General features: G+C 48.0%; 1 protein-coding gene across 4 annotated transcripts in view; it reads left to right on the top strand.

Annotated features, from left to right (window-relative positions):
• Positions 1-21,184, top strand: part of LOC119404642 (cAMP-specific 3',5'-cyclic phosphodiesterase) — a 633,421-nt gene that overhangs the window by 323,578 nt on the left and 288,659 nt on the right. Inside the window, exon 1 of one of the 4 annotated variants that reach the window (XM_037671219.2) lies at positions 19,888-20,735. The exons of the other annotated variants lie outside the window; for them this stretch is intronic. Coding sequence (XP_037527147.1) covers positions 20,584-20,735 — 152 coding nt within the window. The 5' untranslated portion in view covers positions 19,888-20,583. Of the gene's footprint in view, positions 1-19,887; positions 20,736-21,184 lie in introns of those variants that run through there. 4 annotated transcript variants of the gene reach the window in all.

Here is a 21,184-nt window from a genome sequence, read left to right as displayed (position 1 = left end):
ATGCTTGAAACTGTTTCGGAAAAAAAAAAAAAACGCTATACGAATGTCATGTAGAGCGAGCAGCGACCTTAATGTACGTAATATTGCGTGGCAGAAGCGTAGAATCGCACCAGGCGTCGAAATACGTGGATTGCGCGACGAGTGGTTCGTTTAAAGGCCCGCCAATTACAAAGCACGGAGGCATAATTAAATCATAATTACCAGCAACAGCATCAACAAAGTGGGCAGCTGTGAAAGTGCGCGTGTTGCCTTCCGTTCGCGTAGTGGATACTTCGCCAATTCGCAAAAGGAAGAACTACGGCGTAGTGGGCACTTCTCAGCTGTTCTTTCAGTGGGCATTCTAGGACAGTTTGAAACGGCCGATTTTACGAGCACCGACGTTGGCTTTCCTTCCGGCGCGGCTGAGGTGCTCACCGTGAAACGAAGCCAGGCTAGCGATTGAGAAGGCGATGCGAACGGGGCCCGATTACGCTATCGCGTTCTACTCTCGAAGCCGAAGCTCAAGCGTCCTCCTAGTTTTAACAGCGAAGCAGTTCTTGGTCGAGCCTTTCATGTTCGGTATTCGTGGTAAAGTTTGTGGGCATCATAAACGGGTATGCGACACTGACATATCACCACTGGTCCACAAAAATGAAGGCAACAGTTAGCCCAACAAACTGGCACAGAAATCTGTGCAGCCTATCAGAAAACTATTATCATCATAAACGCGTGAGCCGCAGAAATTGGATAAATGCCACTACACACAACTTTTGTTAAGAAGGAAGAAGGCAACAGTTAGCCCAACAAATGGCGTGCATGTTACCATAGTCACACCACTGTCACGTCGTAATACTTTGTGGTTATAAAACGTGGTGGCTATACTACCACCTCGAAGCTTAACAAGGAGTGTTTAATGAAGAGCAGTGATGCAGCATATCTGAAAGACTTGCAAAACATATAAATGTGTTAGCCACCATCAGCTTCGCTGTTTCATCAGTGTCCGCGAAGCGGTGCTGGTTGAATTGTTTTTTACAACATTTGTGGCAAAATACTACAATCTTGCCACTTTTTCTTTTTGCTTCTTTTTTAGAAAGTGGCTTTAAGGATACGCCGCATTTAAGAGCTTTAGTTTTGATACTGTGTCTCGGGGAACTATGCCGTTTAATTAAGCGCACCTATCATGAAATTTAGTAGTGCTAGAATGGTGTGTCCTCCTGTCAGTTTTCTATTACCTCTCTTGCGTCAGTTGACACTATCCTAGGCTTAAAAATCATTTTATTTCGTCATTTCGTCTAGGACGGCATGTCATCCACGTCGTCGACCCTACTGCGCTCCCCTTCTCCATTCATTATGCAATTTTAATAGACCTCATATTATGTACTCTACTCGTTAGAGCGTCTCCCCACAGTTCATTAAAACTCGTATTCTGACTATAATTATACCGGAAACCGGGTTTTGATTGTCTTCAAGCTGTCTTGCATTTATTATCCGCCCTGTTGTTTCGTCTCTTCATACGCTATATTCCGGTCTCAAGTTACCTGTTAGGGACATAACGAAACAGCAAGGTGTTTTCTTCGCGAAGCGTGGATCCTCGGTTTGTCAAGTGGTTGTGGTGTACGAGAATTCGCAGCAAACTAGACTGGCTCACCAGTGCTTTACATCTAAGCTTTGCATTCTCGTTTCTTATTACAGACTCTGTTATGAAGAAGTCACACATCGAAATGACTTCCTTAGTTTACTGTTAATTTTACTGCTAGTGCTACCTGTGTTTGCTTGCTGACACCAAAACGCGGAGCAACCTGAGCGCGTCTAACTGTCGCCTCCGTGGGCTCGATCCATCCACGAAGCTGCAAACTGTCCCTGCGAGACAACCTCACTGTGCCGTTTCTGGTTAGGAAGGAGGGTGGAGAGACTGTTATGGCTTTTATGGCTTTCACGAAAACGCACTCTTTAACCTCCGTGCGCAACTGCTGCAACTCTGAAGAGTCGGTATAAGAAGTGCTGCGCCTTTGTGATGGTCTTAGTTTACATATGTAAGTGACTTAGGCGTGTAAGTAAATTAATTCTTCGCACTTGGTTAATTGAACTAGACCAAGATCCATTTTCGAAGCAAAAGATCATTGGACCAAGGCTTCGCAGGCCAGTATGGGGACGTGGGCATTGCTATTTTTTTTAATCAACTGGCCTCGGTGGCAGATTGCGGCCATATTGGACAGCTACACGTGTCCCACTGTAATAACTGCTCCCTCCATCTTATTTGTTTATTTTAATTCCTCTCCAGCAGGGTGGAATACCGGACGCGCGTGCCCTCCTCCAAGCTCTGTGGAGGGCCCCGCCACGGTGGTCTAGCGGTTATGGCGCTCGACTGCTGACCCGAAGGTCGCGGGATCGAATCCCGGACGCGGCGGCTGCATTTTCGATGCAGGCGAAAATGCTTGAGGCCCGTGTGCTTAGATTTAGGTGCACGTTGAAGAACCCCAGCCGGTTGAAATTTCCGGAGCCCTCCACTACGGCGTCTCCCATAATCATATCGTGGTTTCGGGACGTTAAACCCCAGATATTATTATATAAGCTCTGTGGAGGCATTCCGCCTACTTCCGTGCTCGTTGCCATTGTGCAGCCATGTGCGAAATTTTGCGGATTATATTGAAGGGGCTTTACAATAAGATCAGATCAAATCAATTTAATCTACGATGAATAATCGCTTTAAAAGAAGGTTGGAGCAAAATGCACTACTTTTCTACATGGACTCCACAATGTAGGTATTTGGTAATAATAATAATAATAATAATAATAATAATAATAATAATAATAATAATAATAATAATAATAATAATAATAATAATAATAATAATAATAAATTAATGTAGCGTGCCCAGGAACAACCGCAAAGTCATCGTTCTAGCACACGCGAAAAATACTAATAATAAGCAATGTAATAGAAGACCTTTCTAGGGTCTTTAGTGAAAAGGTGTGTTCTAAGGAAGCCATAGACTTGACATAGAAAGTTTAGGGATAGTTTATTCAGCAAATATGACCGAAATTACGAAAAACTATTTGAATTTCATGGCATCACACTGACATTCAGGTGCAGAGATTCCGGCGCGAAATTCAGGAATGAAACTGAGCTTTCCTTCCTCGTGTATAACGAAGAAAATATTGCGACAAAGTTACCGACAATGGAGTCCAGGGAGAACAATTTGTCAGTTTAAATTTATTTAGTGTTTGATCTTAGCGTGTCCTTAAGGATATCAAATAGCCGCATATTTTGCTGTTGCTCCAAGTATGAAGGTTAAAGCTAATTTAGGGAAACAATGTGCTGCGTACTTAGCTTTCTGACACCACACCGTAGATCGCGAGTTGGTGTGGAGCCCCTCTGAAAATTCATTACGCTCATAAAAGTGCACACTTTCGCATCCTGCGTAACGTCCTGAAGACATCTTGGCGCCATCAAGTGCGCAAATGAGCGCAGTGATGCGTCGCACGCATAGGATTCCCGATATGCGTGCGGTACCATGACGCATACGTGCGTAATGGCCGAGAGAGAAAGCTGTGGCAAACCTTGCCCTTAGCCAATATCTTTGGGGAAAGGAGGAGGGAGATAAATGGGAAGTATAGGTAAAAGACGACGCGCATTAGCGCTGACACGAGTTCGCTGCTGCGCTCAGCTTTCGTCAGATGCGTCGCACTGATTTGTGAGGCACTCAGCCGGACTCCGCGTATATGCAGATCGGTCTAGCCCAACTCGCCCCCTTGCCCTCTCTTTAAGCCGTCTTATATGGCATTCGGCCGAGGGAGGGTATGCCATTATTCCTTTCGAATTCACTCTATCCAAAATAATTTGCCTCGATGCCTCGACGCTTTCATTTCGCCAAGCCATGAGAGAGATGGCGACACTCCTGACTGCCTCGTGATGTCTTACGTATCTTTCTTTCTTGTCCCGCTGCTTGTGTAGTTGTTGCCGAGTTTCTTAATCTTGACCCACCTTTATGTTCTTTTTCGCCTTCCCATTCAGACCTGGCGTGCATCTGCATGCGTTGCCATCTCACCCGTGGTAGCTGACCGTGCTTCTCGTTTTCATGCTAGTCGGAAGAGTTTGCGTGCTTGTGCATTTTATTTGCACTTGTATTATTAGCTTCCCCGTTGCCATGGGCTCCCATCGTGCAATTGTTGACATGCAGTCCGAAAGTGTAGGCATAAAGGAAACCGAACAGAACAACAAAAGGCAATGCTTTCGCAACGCTTACGAATGCAAAAGTGAAGCATTCTTAGATCCAGAAGAAACAAGACAAATTTAATCCGAGGAGGCACCGTGCCTAACAGGCGTATTGTATGGTGCTGCATCGACGGAGCACTTAAAGGGACACTAAAGGCAAATAACAATTTATGTCAGAGTGAAAGCCCAATGTATGACAACTTCTAAAATGGCAATATTATCAACAGCAGTGCCCCTACTTACCGAGAAATTAAGCTAAATGTATCACATGATGAGCGCCACGAGTGGGACATTTTCGAAGTGATCCCGATGACGTAGGGAAGTCGGCCTACAATAAATCACTAGTAATCAAACTAGCAGCAGTAAAAAAAGAACATTTCGAGCATCAAAAGACGTAATAAATGCTGTTTTGTTCGTTTCCGCTTGATTCAGGAAAACAAAACCCTCCGTGGCGTTGCCATGGGGAACGGCGCGCGTGGTTAAAAGGTTCCGTTTTCGCCCGAACTGTGCCTCGCCCGTCTCAGTGGTAGTTTCGGGATCGCGTACTGCCGTGCGTGTTTGCGCGCTCGTGAAGTCGCTCTGACAGAAAGTTCGACAACATGCCGCATGCGTGTGATATTGCCGGATGCCCGAATGGTGCACAACGCCAGTGCTGCAGCAAAGAAACCGGTGTGTCTTTTCACTGGGTGCCGCGGAATGAACCCTTACGCTCGAAGTGGCTTAGTGTCATGCCATTGCGCCAGTGTGCTAAACAGTCAAAACCTCTGCGTGTGTGCTCGCTGCAACTTTCGTACTGAGGATTACGAGACCAACCGCAACTTGGTGACGGCTTTGAATGTGCCCATCCGAGCAAGTCCTTGCCCGCAGCGCCGTTGTTGCTACTGTGGGTCCCGCTACTTCGCGCTCGGCTGCCACTAGTGTCGGCGGCGGCGCGCAGTTAAAAGCGGGCAACGTTGGGCACGGCAGCAGTGACGTAGGAGAGTCGTATTTTCAGGCGGGAGATTTGAAGCGCGCTAACGGCAATGCGGACCAACTAAAACGTGATTTTATTTCAAAATAAGCACTTCCTTGGCACAAAAGCAGCACTACGAGGTTTCTGGACCGCTATTTCAACAATCAACGTCGACTTAATATTTGCCTTTAGTGCCCCTTTAAAGGGGATGGCGTGCCTTTACGTGCATGTCGTTCATAATACAGTGGACGTGGAGAGCATCCTTGTCGAATGATTACAAACGTTTATAAAGTATTTCGTTTCACCGAAAACACAAGTGGGGCTGACCGAGCCGACTACACCCCTAATATTTGCTTCTCTCGGCTGGCACTGAATTTTTTCTCGGAGAAAAAAGAAATATGGGAAACTGAGAAAGATAGATTGTTGGGTGAGTGGATGTGAAATTGTAAGAAAGGAGCAAAAAAAAAAGGGGGGGGGGACACAAGAGAGTTGTCGCCTTCGTTTCTCTTGTGTCATCGTGTTTTGTTCTACTTACTTACATTGAGAATACCGAGTAGATATAGAGTAAGTGCGAATCAGTTCGACCTGGGAGGTTGCGTATGGGCATGTCGCAGAAACAATACGGGGCCCTCTTAAGCGTTTAAGACGACTTGAAGGCAAGCGCTTTTAAAGACGGCGCCTTGTTTCACGCGAACGACTGCGGTTGTGGTCGCGCCGCATTTTTCGTCTGACGAGGCAAAAAATGCTTTCGCCTTAAAGGTTTCCTCTTCATGGTTCCTTCTAGAGCGATGGCACATAGCACTGCACAAATGCACCGCATACCGCGAAATTGTTACTATTACGTATACTTACTTAGATGTAGCGTCGCATATATTTAACGCCAGAAGCGCACGCTTGTAAATGAAAGAAGAAAATTAGCTTAGCTATAAATATAACAATAGCAAGAGAACGTTACTGTTCTACTGTTTTTTTCTTTTACTCCGCTGTCTGATCTGTTATCATCTGTAGTTCTGCGTCAACGAAAGTGTATTGAGCTGAAGAAAACTGCCTTTCTGAGTGAGCATTGGCGAGTGAAATTATGCCACCTTGTTCCCGCTAAAATAGGTGTACATGCACAAGTAAACCAATAGTGAAATCTTGATCCCATATATTGTCGTACACACTTGAACGTGTGAGGACCAGCGTGCATGCGCTAGACGCTGAAATATTCAGATATTTTTTGGGTCCCCGACCCGCTTATTTCTGTCGCTGACTACTCTTCGGTTCAATAATTTTATGTAGAAGTTGTCGTGTGATATGGCGGCTGATTATATTTCTATCGTGTCGCAACTGCCGCCACGTTTAACTAAGCTGGAAGTCATTGAAGCGCATAGCAACAGGCTGCTATATCTCCACGACTATTTGTAGGGCGTGTTTTTCTGACGTCATAAACAAATATGAACACTGTGTGATTTCAAGCGCCTTGCGACCACATGCTACAATCAGTGCCTAGTAGATCTTGAGGTATTCCCGCTACGCAGCGTTTGACGAAATAAACATTAGTAATTTTTCAAACAGGACCTTTCTATGAGCTTATTGATTATGCTTCATTTTCGAGTAAACTTCGCGGCGCCAATTTAACGAGGACGAAGAGCACAAACAACAAGACGGATGTCATACTTTCAACAAGTTTTATTTCGATCGAAAAACGCTTTTTTTTGAGACAGTCAAGAGAAATGATTGTGGTGAAGGTGCGTCGGAAGAAAAACGAAACAATGTACGAGTACTCAGCTAACAACTGCACATAGTAATCAGAAAACACGGCGAGTGTTGCCCAGCAAGAGCAGTTCCTTATCGATGAGAAATATACAATATAAAAATAAAGTTTTACAGAAAAGGATGCAGCGTAGACATCCCAGAAAAATAGCGCAAGGTTCTTGCGCGTTGTTTTCCGCAGATGGTCTGAATCCGGCCAGGGCTTAATAGAATGGGGAACAAAAAGAAACGGTAACAAAAAAAGGCCATGGTTTTCAGCAAGCAGCTGCCGTTGAGGAGAGCACTCGTGATGTGGACATCATGTTCACGGCGTGTTACATGGGACTAGTCACTGCTGGTGCATCGTAATCACAGCATGCCTTTATTAGATTAATGCAGGCGTATCTCCTAAAGTAAATATGGAAGGTTAGCCTGATGTATTGCGCTGTCGTTTAGAGCGTTAGGAACCAGATAAACTATAACTAGTGTACACACTTTTTCCTTTACTTTTATGCATAAACATCCAGACATAATGAGAAAAATTAACGATAAAATGCATAGAAGTTTACCAATGCAGCACTAGGCTCGTGTAAGACCTGTGGCAGAAATTGGGGCACGTAGTTTGCGTTCTTATTTACTTAAGCAATGCAATTTGAATGCATTCATCGAATGAATACTCAGAGTTTCAACATCGTCCAATGACTGCACGATGGTGTACCGATGAAGTCAGCATTCAGGATCATATTTGCTGTGTTAACAATACCGTAAGGTAGCATAGCTTACGTCATTCACGAGCGATAAACGTAGCTGGATATATAACTAAAAACAAATCGTTTCCCAAAACGGCAACTTACTATCTGGGGTTTAACGTCCCGAAACCACGGCATGATTATGAGGGACGCCGTAGTGGAGGGCTCCGGAAATTTCGACAACCTGGAGTTCTGTAACGTGCACCTAAATCTAAGTACACGGGCCTCAAACATTGTCGCCTCCATCGAAAATGCAGCCGCCGCGGCCGGGATTCGATCTCGCGACCTACGGGTCAGCAGTCAGAGCGCCATAACCACTAGACCACCACGGCGAGGCGCAAAACCGCAACTTCTCTAGTTCCTTGTTAAGGCATCGTGCTGTGTGGCTGGACACGTTTCAAGCTCTTTGTCATATTTCAATAGCCAAACAAGTCAGCGCTTGCGTTTGCAGAATGTCGGCTTGTGACTAACGTCTAGAAAACGTCTGCAAAATTGCGAAGCAGGTGGGCTGTGGGCACTTTGCACACGACGTCTAGTTCAGAAGTTTTCACTCGTGGCCAAATCCTTTTCGCTTTTGATTTGAATGAAGTATGAAGGAAGTATTTGAATGAAGTATGATGCATTTAAGAGATCATCTGGAATGCAGCCATACTAAATAACAGGCTTTTGATCTTGGAGCCTCATAACCCCAACGAAAACTGTCTGAAATTGGCAAATTTGAAAAATGTTGAAATACGAAGCTAACTACAAGTTACTAACACTGCACTAAAAATATACAAAACGACACCGGAGTTTATTCAACACAGCTAAAACGGACAGACAATTATTATATGTGAATTCACAGCTTTCGTGAAAGAAAGAAAGAAAGAAAGAAAGAAAGAAAGAAAGAAAGAAAGAAAGAAAGAAAGAAAGAAAGAAAGAAAGAAAGAAAGAAAGAAAGAAAGAAAGAAAGAAAGAAAGAAAGAAAGAAAGAAAGAAAGAAAGAAAGAAATGAAATAATGCTTTCAGAGCATTATTGCGCTTCTTGCAGACATCTGGTCTTAGAGACCGACTCTAAGCTGTGTCGTATTCTCCTTTCCTTTTTCTTCTCTCTTTTTTTCCTTGTCTTGCTATACTTTTCTTGTAGCTTTCGTGAAATTGTTACAGTGCTTACGAGGATTTCGCTAAGTCTTTCAAACAAACCAGTGGCACATCTGGGAGCTGTGTAAAACAGGCTCTTTTGGCTGCTTTGAATGTCTCATCTCAATGGTGCTGTTTAGAGAGTTATCAAATTCTTATCTATTCCTGAGGTTCGGAGGTATGAACTTGATGCTTTAGTTCGTAGCTGTTATCGTATATCCGCTTTAAGAATGACAGCTGAGATTGAGCATCACTTGCTGCAGAACGATGATTTAAAAATTAGTTTTTAATGCGGTGAACCTTACTAAACACGGTAGAACAGAAAAGAAGCGAATCTGTTTACTCACTCCCGTGTAATATACAGGAGTTCCTTCCGAAAAGGGTGTCTATCTGAGAGCAGCGCACGGCGCTTGCGCTTGATCTAAATGATTAAGAGGGACAGTGTGGGAATATAAGTGGTCACCGTCTGGGGCGCAGCTGCGGCCGGTCCAACGGTGCGTGGGTTGCACGAGCGCATTATATTGTCCCGAAGATGTGGCCTATCGAAACTGTGGCAAGTACTACATACTAGGCATCGGCCAAGAAATATCGATGGGCTGCATGTTAAAGGGACACTAAAGAGAAACAATGAATCGGTTTAGATCGATAAATTGTGCTCTGAGAACTCTAATGTCGTTAATTTCGCCATCATAGGTTTATTGATTTAGGAAAAAAATCAAGTTCAAAATTTCATTTTTGAATTTCGCGCCGAAATCTCCCCGCGTGACGTCACGGATTTCAAAGTGTATTTATCGTATTTTGGCGCCATCGGCTCAACAAAATTACCCCAAACTTTCTATGTTAAGTCTATGGTGCCCCCAGAGGACAATGTACTTCAGTTTTACCGATTAGGAACTACGTAGTCCCTATTAGGCGCTATCAAAACATGTGACGTCACGGCAAATGGTGCGGAAACTTCAAATTGGCGTCGCTACCCGCATTTTGTTTTTGCGCGTTTTCTCGCTTACTAAGCGTCTTCTCGCAGCCAGCGTGGTGTTTTTGGTATCGTGAAAGAGTAGTTTACTAATATGAGAAACATCGTTTTGCTCTTTTGTGTCCCTTTAAGGCGAAAGCCTTATATGGCTCATGAAATTTAAAAAATCCGGCGTTGTCAACACGACTGGTGCCAAAAGTGACGTATACACGCATTCTGCGGGTGAGAATTAAAGCTCATGAAAAGTAAACAGGCGCCTGTCCTCGCGTATTCTTCGTTTGTATCTTGTGTCCGTTGCGCCGAGTTTAATCATGAAAAGTAAATCAAATGCGAATCAAGGAATAAAATAATTTTAATCGTTAAAACGACAGGAAGGGGAAGCTGGAAGCTTGCGATTAAAAAAATCCTTAGACAGTGGGTGGGTGCTCGAGCCGACGTTTCGACAAGTGGACTTGCCTTCTTCAAGGCTCGAACTTGAAGATGACTAGTCCACTTGTCGAAACGTTGGCTCGAGCCCCCACCCACTGTCTACGGACTTTTTAAATTATAATCGTTGGGGTTTGACGTCCCAAAACCACTATATGATTATGAGGGACGCCGTAGTCGAGGGATCCGGAAATTTCGACCACCTGGGGTCCTTGAACGTGCGCCTAAATCTAAGCACACGGGCTTCGAGCATTTTTGCCTCCATCGAAAATGCGGCCGCCGCGACCGGGATTCGTCCCTGCGACCTTCCGGTCGGCAGTCGAGCACCATAACCACTAGACCACCGCGGTGGCTTGCGAATTAAGGTGAAATAAAGTAGCAAGTGTATTTCAAGGGATTAAATGCGATCGTTTAGCGCATAAGCCAAATCAAATTAGAATCGCATGGGAGTTAGAGTTAACTAAAGGTGAATGAAATGTGAATTAACAGCGAATAAAATTTAAAAGTGACCTTAAATTAATTAAAGGTGAGTCAAATGTCAATTAACAGTGAGTTGAACCTAAGAGATTTCTCTTCTTCTCTCTTCAGCGTTAGCTATAGAGACAGTCAATTTTGTCAAGTTGCATCGGGGAATAGATTTTCAGGGCCAGTGCAGAATAAATGCAGTGTTGTACACGTTCCTCTAAAACAGGAACGAAAGTTCGTTCCTCGTTCCTTCCCAATCTTGGAACGAGTTCCCGTTACAAGTTCCTTTAATGCGAAAGGAACTCGTTCCAGTTACATTTCGAAAATTGGAACGTGTCGTTACATTAACGTTACATTTGAATTTTTAATCAAAATATAGTGCCGGATAACCCTGAGGCGAAATAAAGTGAGCAATTCAAAGCTAACATTGAGCTACATATATTTTGCGAAATTGACATCGCCGGCAGTAGGTTATGTGTAGATAAAATGAATCTAAAGAAGCTCTCCTAGACGAATTTTTTAGAGATCACCGGTCATACTACAGACATATGTCTAACTGCAACTTTCGTGCTCGTCCACTACAAGTGCTACACATGGGGCACTTTCCACGTCAGCCTTCAAATGCGCCGTCAGAATACTGCGCTTCAGATATTCAGATAGACATTCCCACACATGCACCAACATAAATAAGCTTCTTGCACAGGAAACCACATCGAAAAGAACAATTCCTGCTCTTAATGAGTGCTGATTCAATATCGCAGTGTGAGTAGAAAATAATGTCCAGGACACATATTCGCAACTTAGTAAAGTCCCTTGTTCGCACTCAGCAAGAATTGCATCTCGACGTTGGTATCCGACTGAGGAACCTGTTTTCTCGTCAGCACTTCGTTGGCAATGTTGAACAGCCGTTCCATCAGGTGCGTGAGGGTACTGCCGTGTTGTACACAAATAGGGACAAGTCAACCGTGGTCGTAAGGGCAAGGGCAGGCTCAGTGGGCGCAACGAGAATGTAGCGCTGGATGTACGCGTATCTTTTATTGCATGACAGACGTTATCGGTGCGGCAGCTGTCGAACCGAACTATAATTAAACTTATAGACCGATAGACGCGAACATAACTCGCATGTTCAAGGGATGCCTGCCCAAACGAAACCATCGAAGGCACCAGACAGGCGTCACTGCAGCACCCGCGTGCTCTGCGTTTCGGTCCTGTTCCCCGCTATCCACGCAAACGGGTGTCAAAAGACAGATTTGTCGATAGCTGCCGGCGGCATGCACGAGATACTAAAGGGACGATCGAGCCAGCCGCTAAAGACCACGCGACAAGTGAAACGTTCCCGGGAACTGGGCCGAAGCTTCCCAGTCGGCAGCTCACTCATTTTCTGCGGTCCCTGGCGTTGTGACTGGCTTCTCTATCCCATGCGCGTCAAACACGAGATTAGCGATGATGATTCGCGCCGTTCGAAAACTCCGCGGAACCACACGTAGGCGCCTCGACTGCGGTAAGTCGGCTCCCCCACTTTTCCCTTTGCCGACAAGGCCACGGGGACGCGCAGCAGAACGAGCCGAATACGCACCCACCCCCACCCACACACACATCCACAAAACCTGTTTTCGAGTTGGCCGAACAAAAATGTTACCGGGGTAAAAAAATTGCGTGCCCTTTCCTGGCGGCGGCATTACAATGCGGTTCGATGATTCTCGAGTCGAATGTAAAGTAAAAGTTCTCCAAGGTGTGTCTACACTCCATAACGGCCCGTGATTGCTGTCAGACTGGCTCGGACAAAAATGAAAAAAAAATCAGCTATTCCTCCCGCACGTGGTCGGTCTTGAACACCGTGGTCTTACCAGTGTTGTACACGTTCCTCTAAAACAGGAACGAAAGCTCGTTCCTCGTTCCTTCCCAGTCTTGGAACGAGTTCCCGTTACAAGTTCCCTTAGCGTGAAAGGAACTCGTTCCAGTTACATTTAGAAAATTGGAACGTGTCGTTACTTTAACGTTACATTTGAATTTTCCATCAGAATATAGTGCTGGATAAATCTGAGGGAGAAACAAAGTGAGCAATTTAAAGCTAACATTGAGCTACATATATTTTACGAATTTGACATCGCCGGCAGTAGTTTATATGTAGATGAAATGAATCGAAAGAAACGCTCCTAGACGATTTTTTTTAGAGACCACTGTGGCCATACTATGTCTGACTGCAAATTTTGTGCTCGTCTATTACATGTGCAACACATGGGGCACTTTCCACGTTAGTCTTCAAATGCGCCGTCAGACTACTGCGCTTCAGATATTCAAATAGAAATTCCCCCACATGCACCAATATAAATAAGTTTCTTGCACAGGAAACCACATCGAAAAGAACATTACATAAGCGTTTAATGAGTGCTGATTCAATATCGCAGTGCGAGTAGAAAATAATGTCCAGGATACACATTGGCAACATAGTAATTAAAGTCCCTTGTTCACACTCAGCAAGAGTTGCATCTCGATGATGAGTTGCATCTCGAAGAACATGTTTTCTCTTCAGTACTTCGTTGGCAACGTTGAAGAGCCGTTCCATCAAGTGCTTGAGGGTACTGCCGTGTTTTACACAAATGGGGACAAGTCAAGCGTGGTCGTAGGGGCGAGAGCGGGCTCAGCGGGCGCAACAAGAATGTAGCGCTGGATGTACGCGTATCGTTTATTGCATGACAGACGTTATCGGTGCGGTGGCTGTCGAACTGAACTATAATAAAAGTTACAGACCGATAGCCGCGGAGATAACTCGTATGTTGAAGGGATGCCTGCCCAAACGAAACCATCGAAGGCACCGGACAGGCGCCCCTGCAGCACCCGCGTCCACTACGTTTCGGTTCGCTTCCCCGCTATCCACGCAACCGAGTGTCAAAAGACAGATGTGTCAATAGCTGCCGGCGGTATGCGCGAGATACTAAAGGAACGATCGAGCCAGCCGCTAGAGACCACGCGATGAGAGAAACATTCCCAGGAACTGGGCTGGAGCTTCGCAGTCGGCAGCGCGCGAACATAAAACCAATAAAACGTCTTAAAATGTACTGATGGGCTAGTTGGTGAGCCATGATTCTCGAATAGGCAGCGCACAAAGGCAACGAACACGTACACAAAAACAGACGCAAACACAAGCGCTGTACTGCAACTGGTGATTTATTGTCGAAAGACCCGGCTTATGTAAGTGAACACGCGCATGCGCTCTCACAGCAGTGGATACGATGATGACCGAAAAACCCGAGAAAACCGCACAAATAAAGGCACAAAAAAACAACAGAAAAAACAACAACAAAAAACAAAAAACACGTGGTTCTGATAATTTTTATTTTTGCCACACAGTATATGGTTACATACCGAGGTATCGGCGCGCTTTTTCAGAGAACGCAACCGAGGGGCAACTGATACACTTATCTTTCCATTTGTCAATTTCTATGGCCTCGATTACCTCTCTGGTTTCCTTCTTACGTTCCTTGCGCACAATCTCCGTACCTGTTAAAGTAGGAGCACAGCCACAATCCCTACAGTGGAAGGCCAAATGCCCAGAATCTTTTGCTGCAAAGTGGCGGTTGTGTTCCGTTAGCCGTGTGTTTATGCACCTGCCCGTCTGACCAATGTACACCTTGTTACAGGTCAGAGGGATCTTGTAAAGAGAGCAATTGCCAGATCATGCTTCCTTAGCGCCCTCCAGAAATCCTTTCCGCACAAAGGTGATGCCAGCTTCACCAATCAGGTGAGCCACCTTAGGCGCTCTGGGTACCCGACGAACCTCTTGGTTTCGGTCGCAGAAGGCTTGCAAAAAAAGAAAACAAGTGCTGCCGCAAGCAGGGACCACCGGCGTACGTTGGTGATACCTTATGTGCACACCATTTCGCACAATCTGCGAAAGATAGGCCGGAAAGCCGGTGTCGACGTTGTGTTCTCGGCACCAGTGCGATTGTCGGGCCTGTGCAAAAAGGTGAATGGCGCTAAGACGCACACGCAATCGTGTGAAATCAAGCACCGCAACCCCTACGTCGCATGCACAGAAGAGGTGATCTACAAGATCCCTCTGACCTGTAACAAGGTGTACATTGGTCAGACGGGCAGGTGCATAAACACACGGCTAACGGAACACAACCGCCACTTTGCAGCAAAAGATTCTGGGCATTTGGCCTTCCACTGTAGGGATTGTGGCTGTGCTCCTACTTTAACAGGTACGGAGATTGTGCGCAAGGAACGTAAGAAGGAAACCAGAGAGGTAATCGAGGCCATAGAAATTGACAAATGGAAAGATAAGTGTATCAGTTGCCCCTCGGTTGCGTTCTCTGAAAAAGCGCGCCGATACCTCGGTATGTAACCATATACTGTGTGGCAAAAAAAAAAATTATCAGAACCACGTGTTTTTTTGTTTTTTGTTGTTGTTTTTTCTGTTGTTTTTTTGTGCCTTTATTTGTGCGGTTTCCTCGGGTGTTTCGGTCATCATCGTATCCACTGCTGTGAGAGCGCATGCGCGTGTTCACTTACATAAGCCGGGTCTTTCGACAATAAATCACCAGTTGCAGTACAGCGCTTGTGTTTGCGTCTGTTTTTTGTGTACGTGTTCGTTGCTTTTGTGCGCTGCCTATTCGAGAATAAAACGTCGGAAGAGTACGCTACACGCGGCAAGGCGCTCACTCCCAAAGGGTAAAAGCAAAGTGTAACTTCGTCACCGTTACGTTGGGGCAGTGCCTCCTCTATAGAGGAGGCACTGGTTGGGGCTGAAGACCATTAATGCGCAGTGAGAGGCCACCGCGCGGGATTTCGGTGGTTAGCACGTCGGTGCTTCACTCATTTTCTCCGGCCTCTGGCGTTGTGATTGGCTTCTCTCTGCCATGCTTGTCAAACACCAGATTCGCGACGATGATTCGCGCCGTTCAAAAACTCCGCGGAGCCACGCGTAGGCGCCTCGACTACGGTAAGTCGGCTCCCACACTTTTTCCTATGCCGACAAGGCCACGGGGACGCGTAGCAGAACCGCCCCAATACGCAGCCCCCCCCCCCCCGCCACACACACACACACACACACGCGCGCGCGCACACACACACACACACACACGCGCGCGCACACACACACACACACACGCACACACACAAACGCGCGCGCGCGCGCACGCACAAAGGCTACGTTCGAGTTGTCCGAACAAAAAAAATCACGAGGTGCAAAAATTTCGTGCCCTTTTCTGGCGACAGCCTTACAATGGGGTTCTATGATCCTCGAATGCCAAGTAAATGTTTTCCAAGGTGTGTCTACACTCCGGAACGGCCAGTGATTGCTGTCAGACTGACTCAGACAAAAAGAAGAAGAAAATCAGCTGTTCTTCCCGCGCGTGGTCGGTCTCGACATCGCGCGCTTCTCTGCGACTCCGGCGGGCGACTTAAAGTGAAAACCAGGATGGAGCATATAGTCAAGTGACAGGCGAGCTGTAGATTCTTGCGCCTCATGCGGTCGCCCATCCACCCTGTTCTGTATGATGTGCTGTGTGCGGAAGCCTGTTGAATGCCGAGGAACGTTTACAGAAGGAACGCCGTTCCCTATGCCGTTCCTACTTAAACGTAACGAGTTACCGTTACAGTTCCACCGATCCTTAATGGAACGGTGGCGTTCCTCCGTTCCTCCAAAAAGGAACTAGTTCCTGGAACGTCGTTCCTTGGAACGCCGTTCCGTACAACACTGGGTCTTACATCGCGCGTTTTCCTGCACCCCCGGCGGTCATAGTCAAGCGAGAGGCGAGCTTTAGATTTTTGCGCCTCACACGGTCGCCCAACCGACCTGTTTTGCATGATGTGCTGCGTGAGGAACATTTACAGAAGGAACGCCGTTCCCTCTGCCGTTCCTGCGTAAACGTAACGAGTTACCGTTACAGTTCCACCGATGCTCAATGGAACGGTGGCGTTCCTCCGTTCCTCCAAAAAGGAACTAGTTCCTGGAACGTCGTTCCTTGGAACGCCGTTCCGTACAACACTGAATAAATGCTGTTGACACTTGAGATCAGCTGTAAACATTAGCGGAATGAGCGAAAGAGCGGAACTCTTCGCCGCCTCGTCTCCCTTTAGAGCGGAGCTGTTCGAACCTCGCTAGGTTTCTCGTGCACAGCCTCGCCCAGCGGGTATGGGCCACAGAAATTGAGCAAGCCTCACTACTGAAGCTGTCTATCCAATGCACCAAATGTGGCGCTATGGGCACGGTGCTCATGGTTGTCTCGAACCAATAAACCAATAAAGGAGGATGAAATTGAAACTGCACCGGAGATTCAAGGCCTCAATCACCCGATGCAGCTTGCCAATGCTTTGAACGTCGGGAGCCGAACGGTGGTGCAGTCGAAGTGCCGAGTTCGGAGTGCTGTGGCCAGCCCACGGACTACACGAATTTCACTGATGGCACGGCGATTTCTTGCTACGATGGATATTTAACGTCGTAAAATTTTTTAATGTTTTCGTCTCATGCGTGACCTACAAAAATGTGTCTTAAGTTCAGCAATTCGGGGGCATCTGTCGTTTGTATCACGGAGTAAGTGAGCGCACTTTTTTTATATTAGTTAAAAGAGATGCACATACTGTACTGCAGGGGTCTCAAACACGCGGCCCGCTGACCGCATGCGGCCCGCGAACCTTTTCCTAACGGCCCGGCCTGCACATGACTGCCTTCTTCCCATTTTTTTTTTATTTTCAAGTATGTTCATGAGGTACGCAGACATTACGAACTCGAGCACTCTTTTCGTGAGGCACTCCATGCCGTCGCCGTGTTGAAACATAGCCGTGGAACAAAAACTGTATTTCAGAATCGGCGTCCAGATCTCAGGTATCCTGGAGATCGGTATCGATGTTTCTCGAATCCTCACTGCAGGTCCCCTTTAAAGATGACCCATATGAGATATGGGAAAGGCCTTTCTTCAAATGGCAACGTTAGCTGAGACCTTGCTCAACCCCCCCCCCCCCCCCCTCGCCCTCCGCTGCAACCTTCTTCACTGTCCCGGTCCTTGCGGGACTGCATTTAGAAACTGCGGCCCGCTGACTGAGGTGAGTTTTATTTGAGACCCCTGCTGAACTGGACAGCGATATTTACACAGCCGCATGTTTCCGGTACTGCGCCTATCGATGGCCACTGTTACTTTAGCGAAATGACTCAACGGAACGGCAGAGCGGCGCAGAAGGCCAGGTTGCGAAGGAGACACACCGTCGCGCGTACAAGGTGCCGCTGCTGCGCCACAGAGCGTATAAAGGCTGCTCCACCAGAGACAAAAGGGCTTTCTCCTTGCGTCACCATCGACTTAGCACCGTCGTGCAAGCGCGACAGTCGGCGTAGCCCTGCACATGCACCTCTTGTAAGTTGTGTATAGGTCATGGCAACGTTGCCGATGGCGGCGTTACATGCGCGTTTGCTGCGAGCTGAACGTCGCGTGCTTCGCGCGAGATCAGTACCGCGCGCGCGCGCGCTCTTCTTCCACGACATCATCGTCTCGCATCGACAGATCTGGGCCAAGTTTTCCTCCGTTCGACCGCACTCTCTACCGGAAACTCGGTCGCGTCGGCTGCAAAAAGGCGCCGCCTCGCGTACTCCCCGATCGTGTAGGAGTCACGGTGCGTTTTACAACGAGCCGACGGCGTCGAGTCCCGGCCGCGCGTCGTGAGGACCAACCGCGGCGGAGGCGTCGCGTTCCAGACGAGTCTTGAGAGCGCTGCCGTCTTGCAGCGTGGCGAGAACCAGGTGCGGGAGCGCGGATCACGTGCTCTGCCCTCCGGGGAAGCTGTGCTCTTCACGGGCAGCACGCGAGTGGGCACCGGGTTTGAACGTTCCCCACGCTCATCTTGTCGCGGTGTCCTACCTTCTAATCTTGGCTCCATTCCACCCCCTCCCATCTCCTCCTCTGCTGCCTCACAGACGCTATACTGGCGGCTCCTGTACTCGCGGGCAAAGCTTTTTCGCTCTTCTGGCGCTTCGCTCACTATCGTCGTCGTCAACGTCGCTCCAGCAAGCAGCCCGCTCCCCAAGATACAGGCGCTTCTTGCGCTCACTTTTTTTCTCGAGCGGGCGCGGCTTCTTAGTCGAGTCATTACTATGCATGGTGCGCGCTTCGCGGATCGCGCGCCAGTCAGTGTGTTTTTCGTCCTTCTCGACGAAAATGTCGTACGCCCTTCCTCCTACGCCGCTGCTGTCGACACCGACAACTCCGCTCACACCGTTGGACCATCGCTGCAGGCTGATCTCCGACATCGTCTTCGAGGAACGTAACTCTCTTTGCGATCCTCTAACAGAATTTTATCTTCTACTGCTGCTCGTGTAAGACTCGGGACACATCGGCCTCCTCCTGGATGACCTTCAACGGTGGCAGTTTCGGCTGTTGTCGACGAAACACCGTGCCAGCTTAGTGGGGAGCGCGCTGTGTTACATGTGCGCGCGGTTCGCATTGTGAATAAGGGGGAACGTCGTCGTCAGCGCCTGTCCCGCGGTGCGTGCCGCACTGCGAAGTGCGAGAGCTGAAGGAGGAGGAAGAACAGAACGGTTCTTGACGTTGCCTCGTTTTTTTTTTCTTTCTTCCACTTCGGCATTTAGTCGTTTTGTCTCCCTGCTCCTTTTCCTACTAACGTTGGCTCCAAGAGAGAGGGAGAGAGAGAAAAAAAAAGCGGCTTAGCTCAGCACAACCCCGGCGTCGTTAAGAAACAGTGCGCACTGTTGGATTTCGCTGCGCCGACGACAGTAATATACGCCTCTCGCGCTATCGCTCGGGGCGATCGGATCTGTTACACCACCCACCCGACATTGCGGCTGCCGCGCTTGCGGCAGATAAGGAGAGTGCTCGACCTGCACGCGTGCGTGACAGCGCCCAACTGCTGTTGAATTTGTCGTTCCGCAATTTTCTGTTTTCCCGTTCGCAGCGCTGACGTAGCGCGCGAGTGAGTGCGGGTGCCACTGCGCTGGCTACATCGCTACGCCGCTTCTGCTACTACGACGACGACACCGACACCGCCAGACCGTTGTCGACCGGAGTCTCTCACTCGCTGTCAACACTCGACCGTGTCAGTGGCCGCGCCGCAATGCCAGGTGTGATGCTGCTGTGAAGTCGCCGCGCCGACTGTGAAGTTCCCCCTTCTGTTTCTCTCCTTTCACGAAGCGTTGTACAGTTTGCTTTTCCGTGCGTGAACCACAACTCCGTTACTTCTGCTGCCTATTGAGGGCTTACATACAGTGGGTGTACGTGCGCTTGGCGACGAAGTAGTGCTGTGACATCTTTTTTTTTTTTTCTCGTTTCTCCAGGAGCTCGCTAATTGGGCCGCGTAGTACATCACCGCCTGCTCCGTGTTATGCATATGACTTCCGTCGTCTCGACGACCGAACCCGCATCTTCGCGCCGTCACAGATTAATGACGGCGTTTCGCGTTCAAGCAGAGAGCTTCTCCGGCGAGGTTCGGTAATTACATCGACGCTTCCGCTGTTTAGTTATTTTAATCATCGTGAGTGCCGCCGCTTCTCTCAAGCCTGCTCCGGGGACATCAAAAGAAAAAGAAAGCAAGCGGAGATTAAAGTGCGTCGTGCTTGTGTTGATTGATGCGGTCATCCCTCAAGACCCGCCTTGGCCTGGTGTCGTAAGCTGGTGTAACGGGTACCGCGAGACGCACGTTGTTCTCGCCTCGATACGAGTTTTATTTTACACCCGTCGGTAGAGACGAAGGAGCCCCGACACAAGCGCATCCTTCTTCGGCTGCAACGAGGATCACAACAGCGCCGTTCCTGCTTTGGCGCGAAGCTCCTGTATACGCTGATCACGAAGCAACGGCCCCTGACGTAACCGTGTCTACTCGGCGCTGCACTTCGAGGCAAGGACTGGGCTCGTTGTTTACACTTCGTTGTGTCGCGATAGCTGGTCTGGGTAGTACGGCGGTGCTGTCCCACTAGACCTTGTGGTCGTGTGTGCTCTTTCGTGCGTGCCGGATACTGTCGGCCATGGCGGAGCAACGGCAGGTGAACTGGACCGTCGAGCGCAAGGCGGGTGGCACCATGACGATGCAGGCTTCCATGAGGCGCATCCAGATCCGTCGCAGGAAAGTCGGGGTTGTCCGCTTCGGCGCGACGTCAGTGGCCTCGGCCGACTACAGGTGTGTACGGCTTTTTGAGCGGCATCGCCCGTGACATTTTGTCGTGCACCGACCAAGCAGATGGAGGGGGGATTTCGCAAGAGTCTAGTAAGTCGGCTGTCCATTTCAGTGCGAGATTCCACGGCGATTCGACAGAACTTCACTGCCAGCGATGACTGGTCTTCCGGCTCTCGATCGCTATGAATCAACACGCCCTTAAATGGATGGCGTACTTAGTTGACTCTTACGGAGTGCCTCCCCCTAACTCATTAGGTCTCTTTCTTCCACGGGTCAAGCCCGCGTCGTTTTAAAGATTAGTTAGTTTTGTATATTACGGTGCAACGATGTAATGGACACGAGAATGCTAAACGTATGTCTCGAGAAGTGTAATAATTCATTTGTGTGGTCTTACGCTCCAAAACAATGATATCATTATAAGGTGCGCCATGTCGGAGTACTCCAGATTAATT

This window comes from Rhipicephalus sanguineus, chromosome 9, assembly GCF_013339695.2.
Source record: "Rhipicephalus sanguineus isolate Rsan-2018 chromosome 9, BIME_Rsan_1.4, whole genome shotgun sequence".
NCBI classification, from domain to species: domain Eukaryota; kingdom Metazoa; phylum Arthropoda; class Arachnida; order Ixodida; family Ixodidae; genus Rhipicephalus; species Rhipicephalus sanguineus.
The sequence above is the reverse complement of the archived record's forward strand: the minus strand, read 5'-3'. Positions and strand labels throughout refer to the sequence as shown.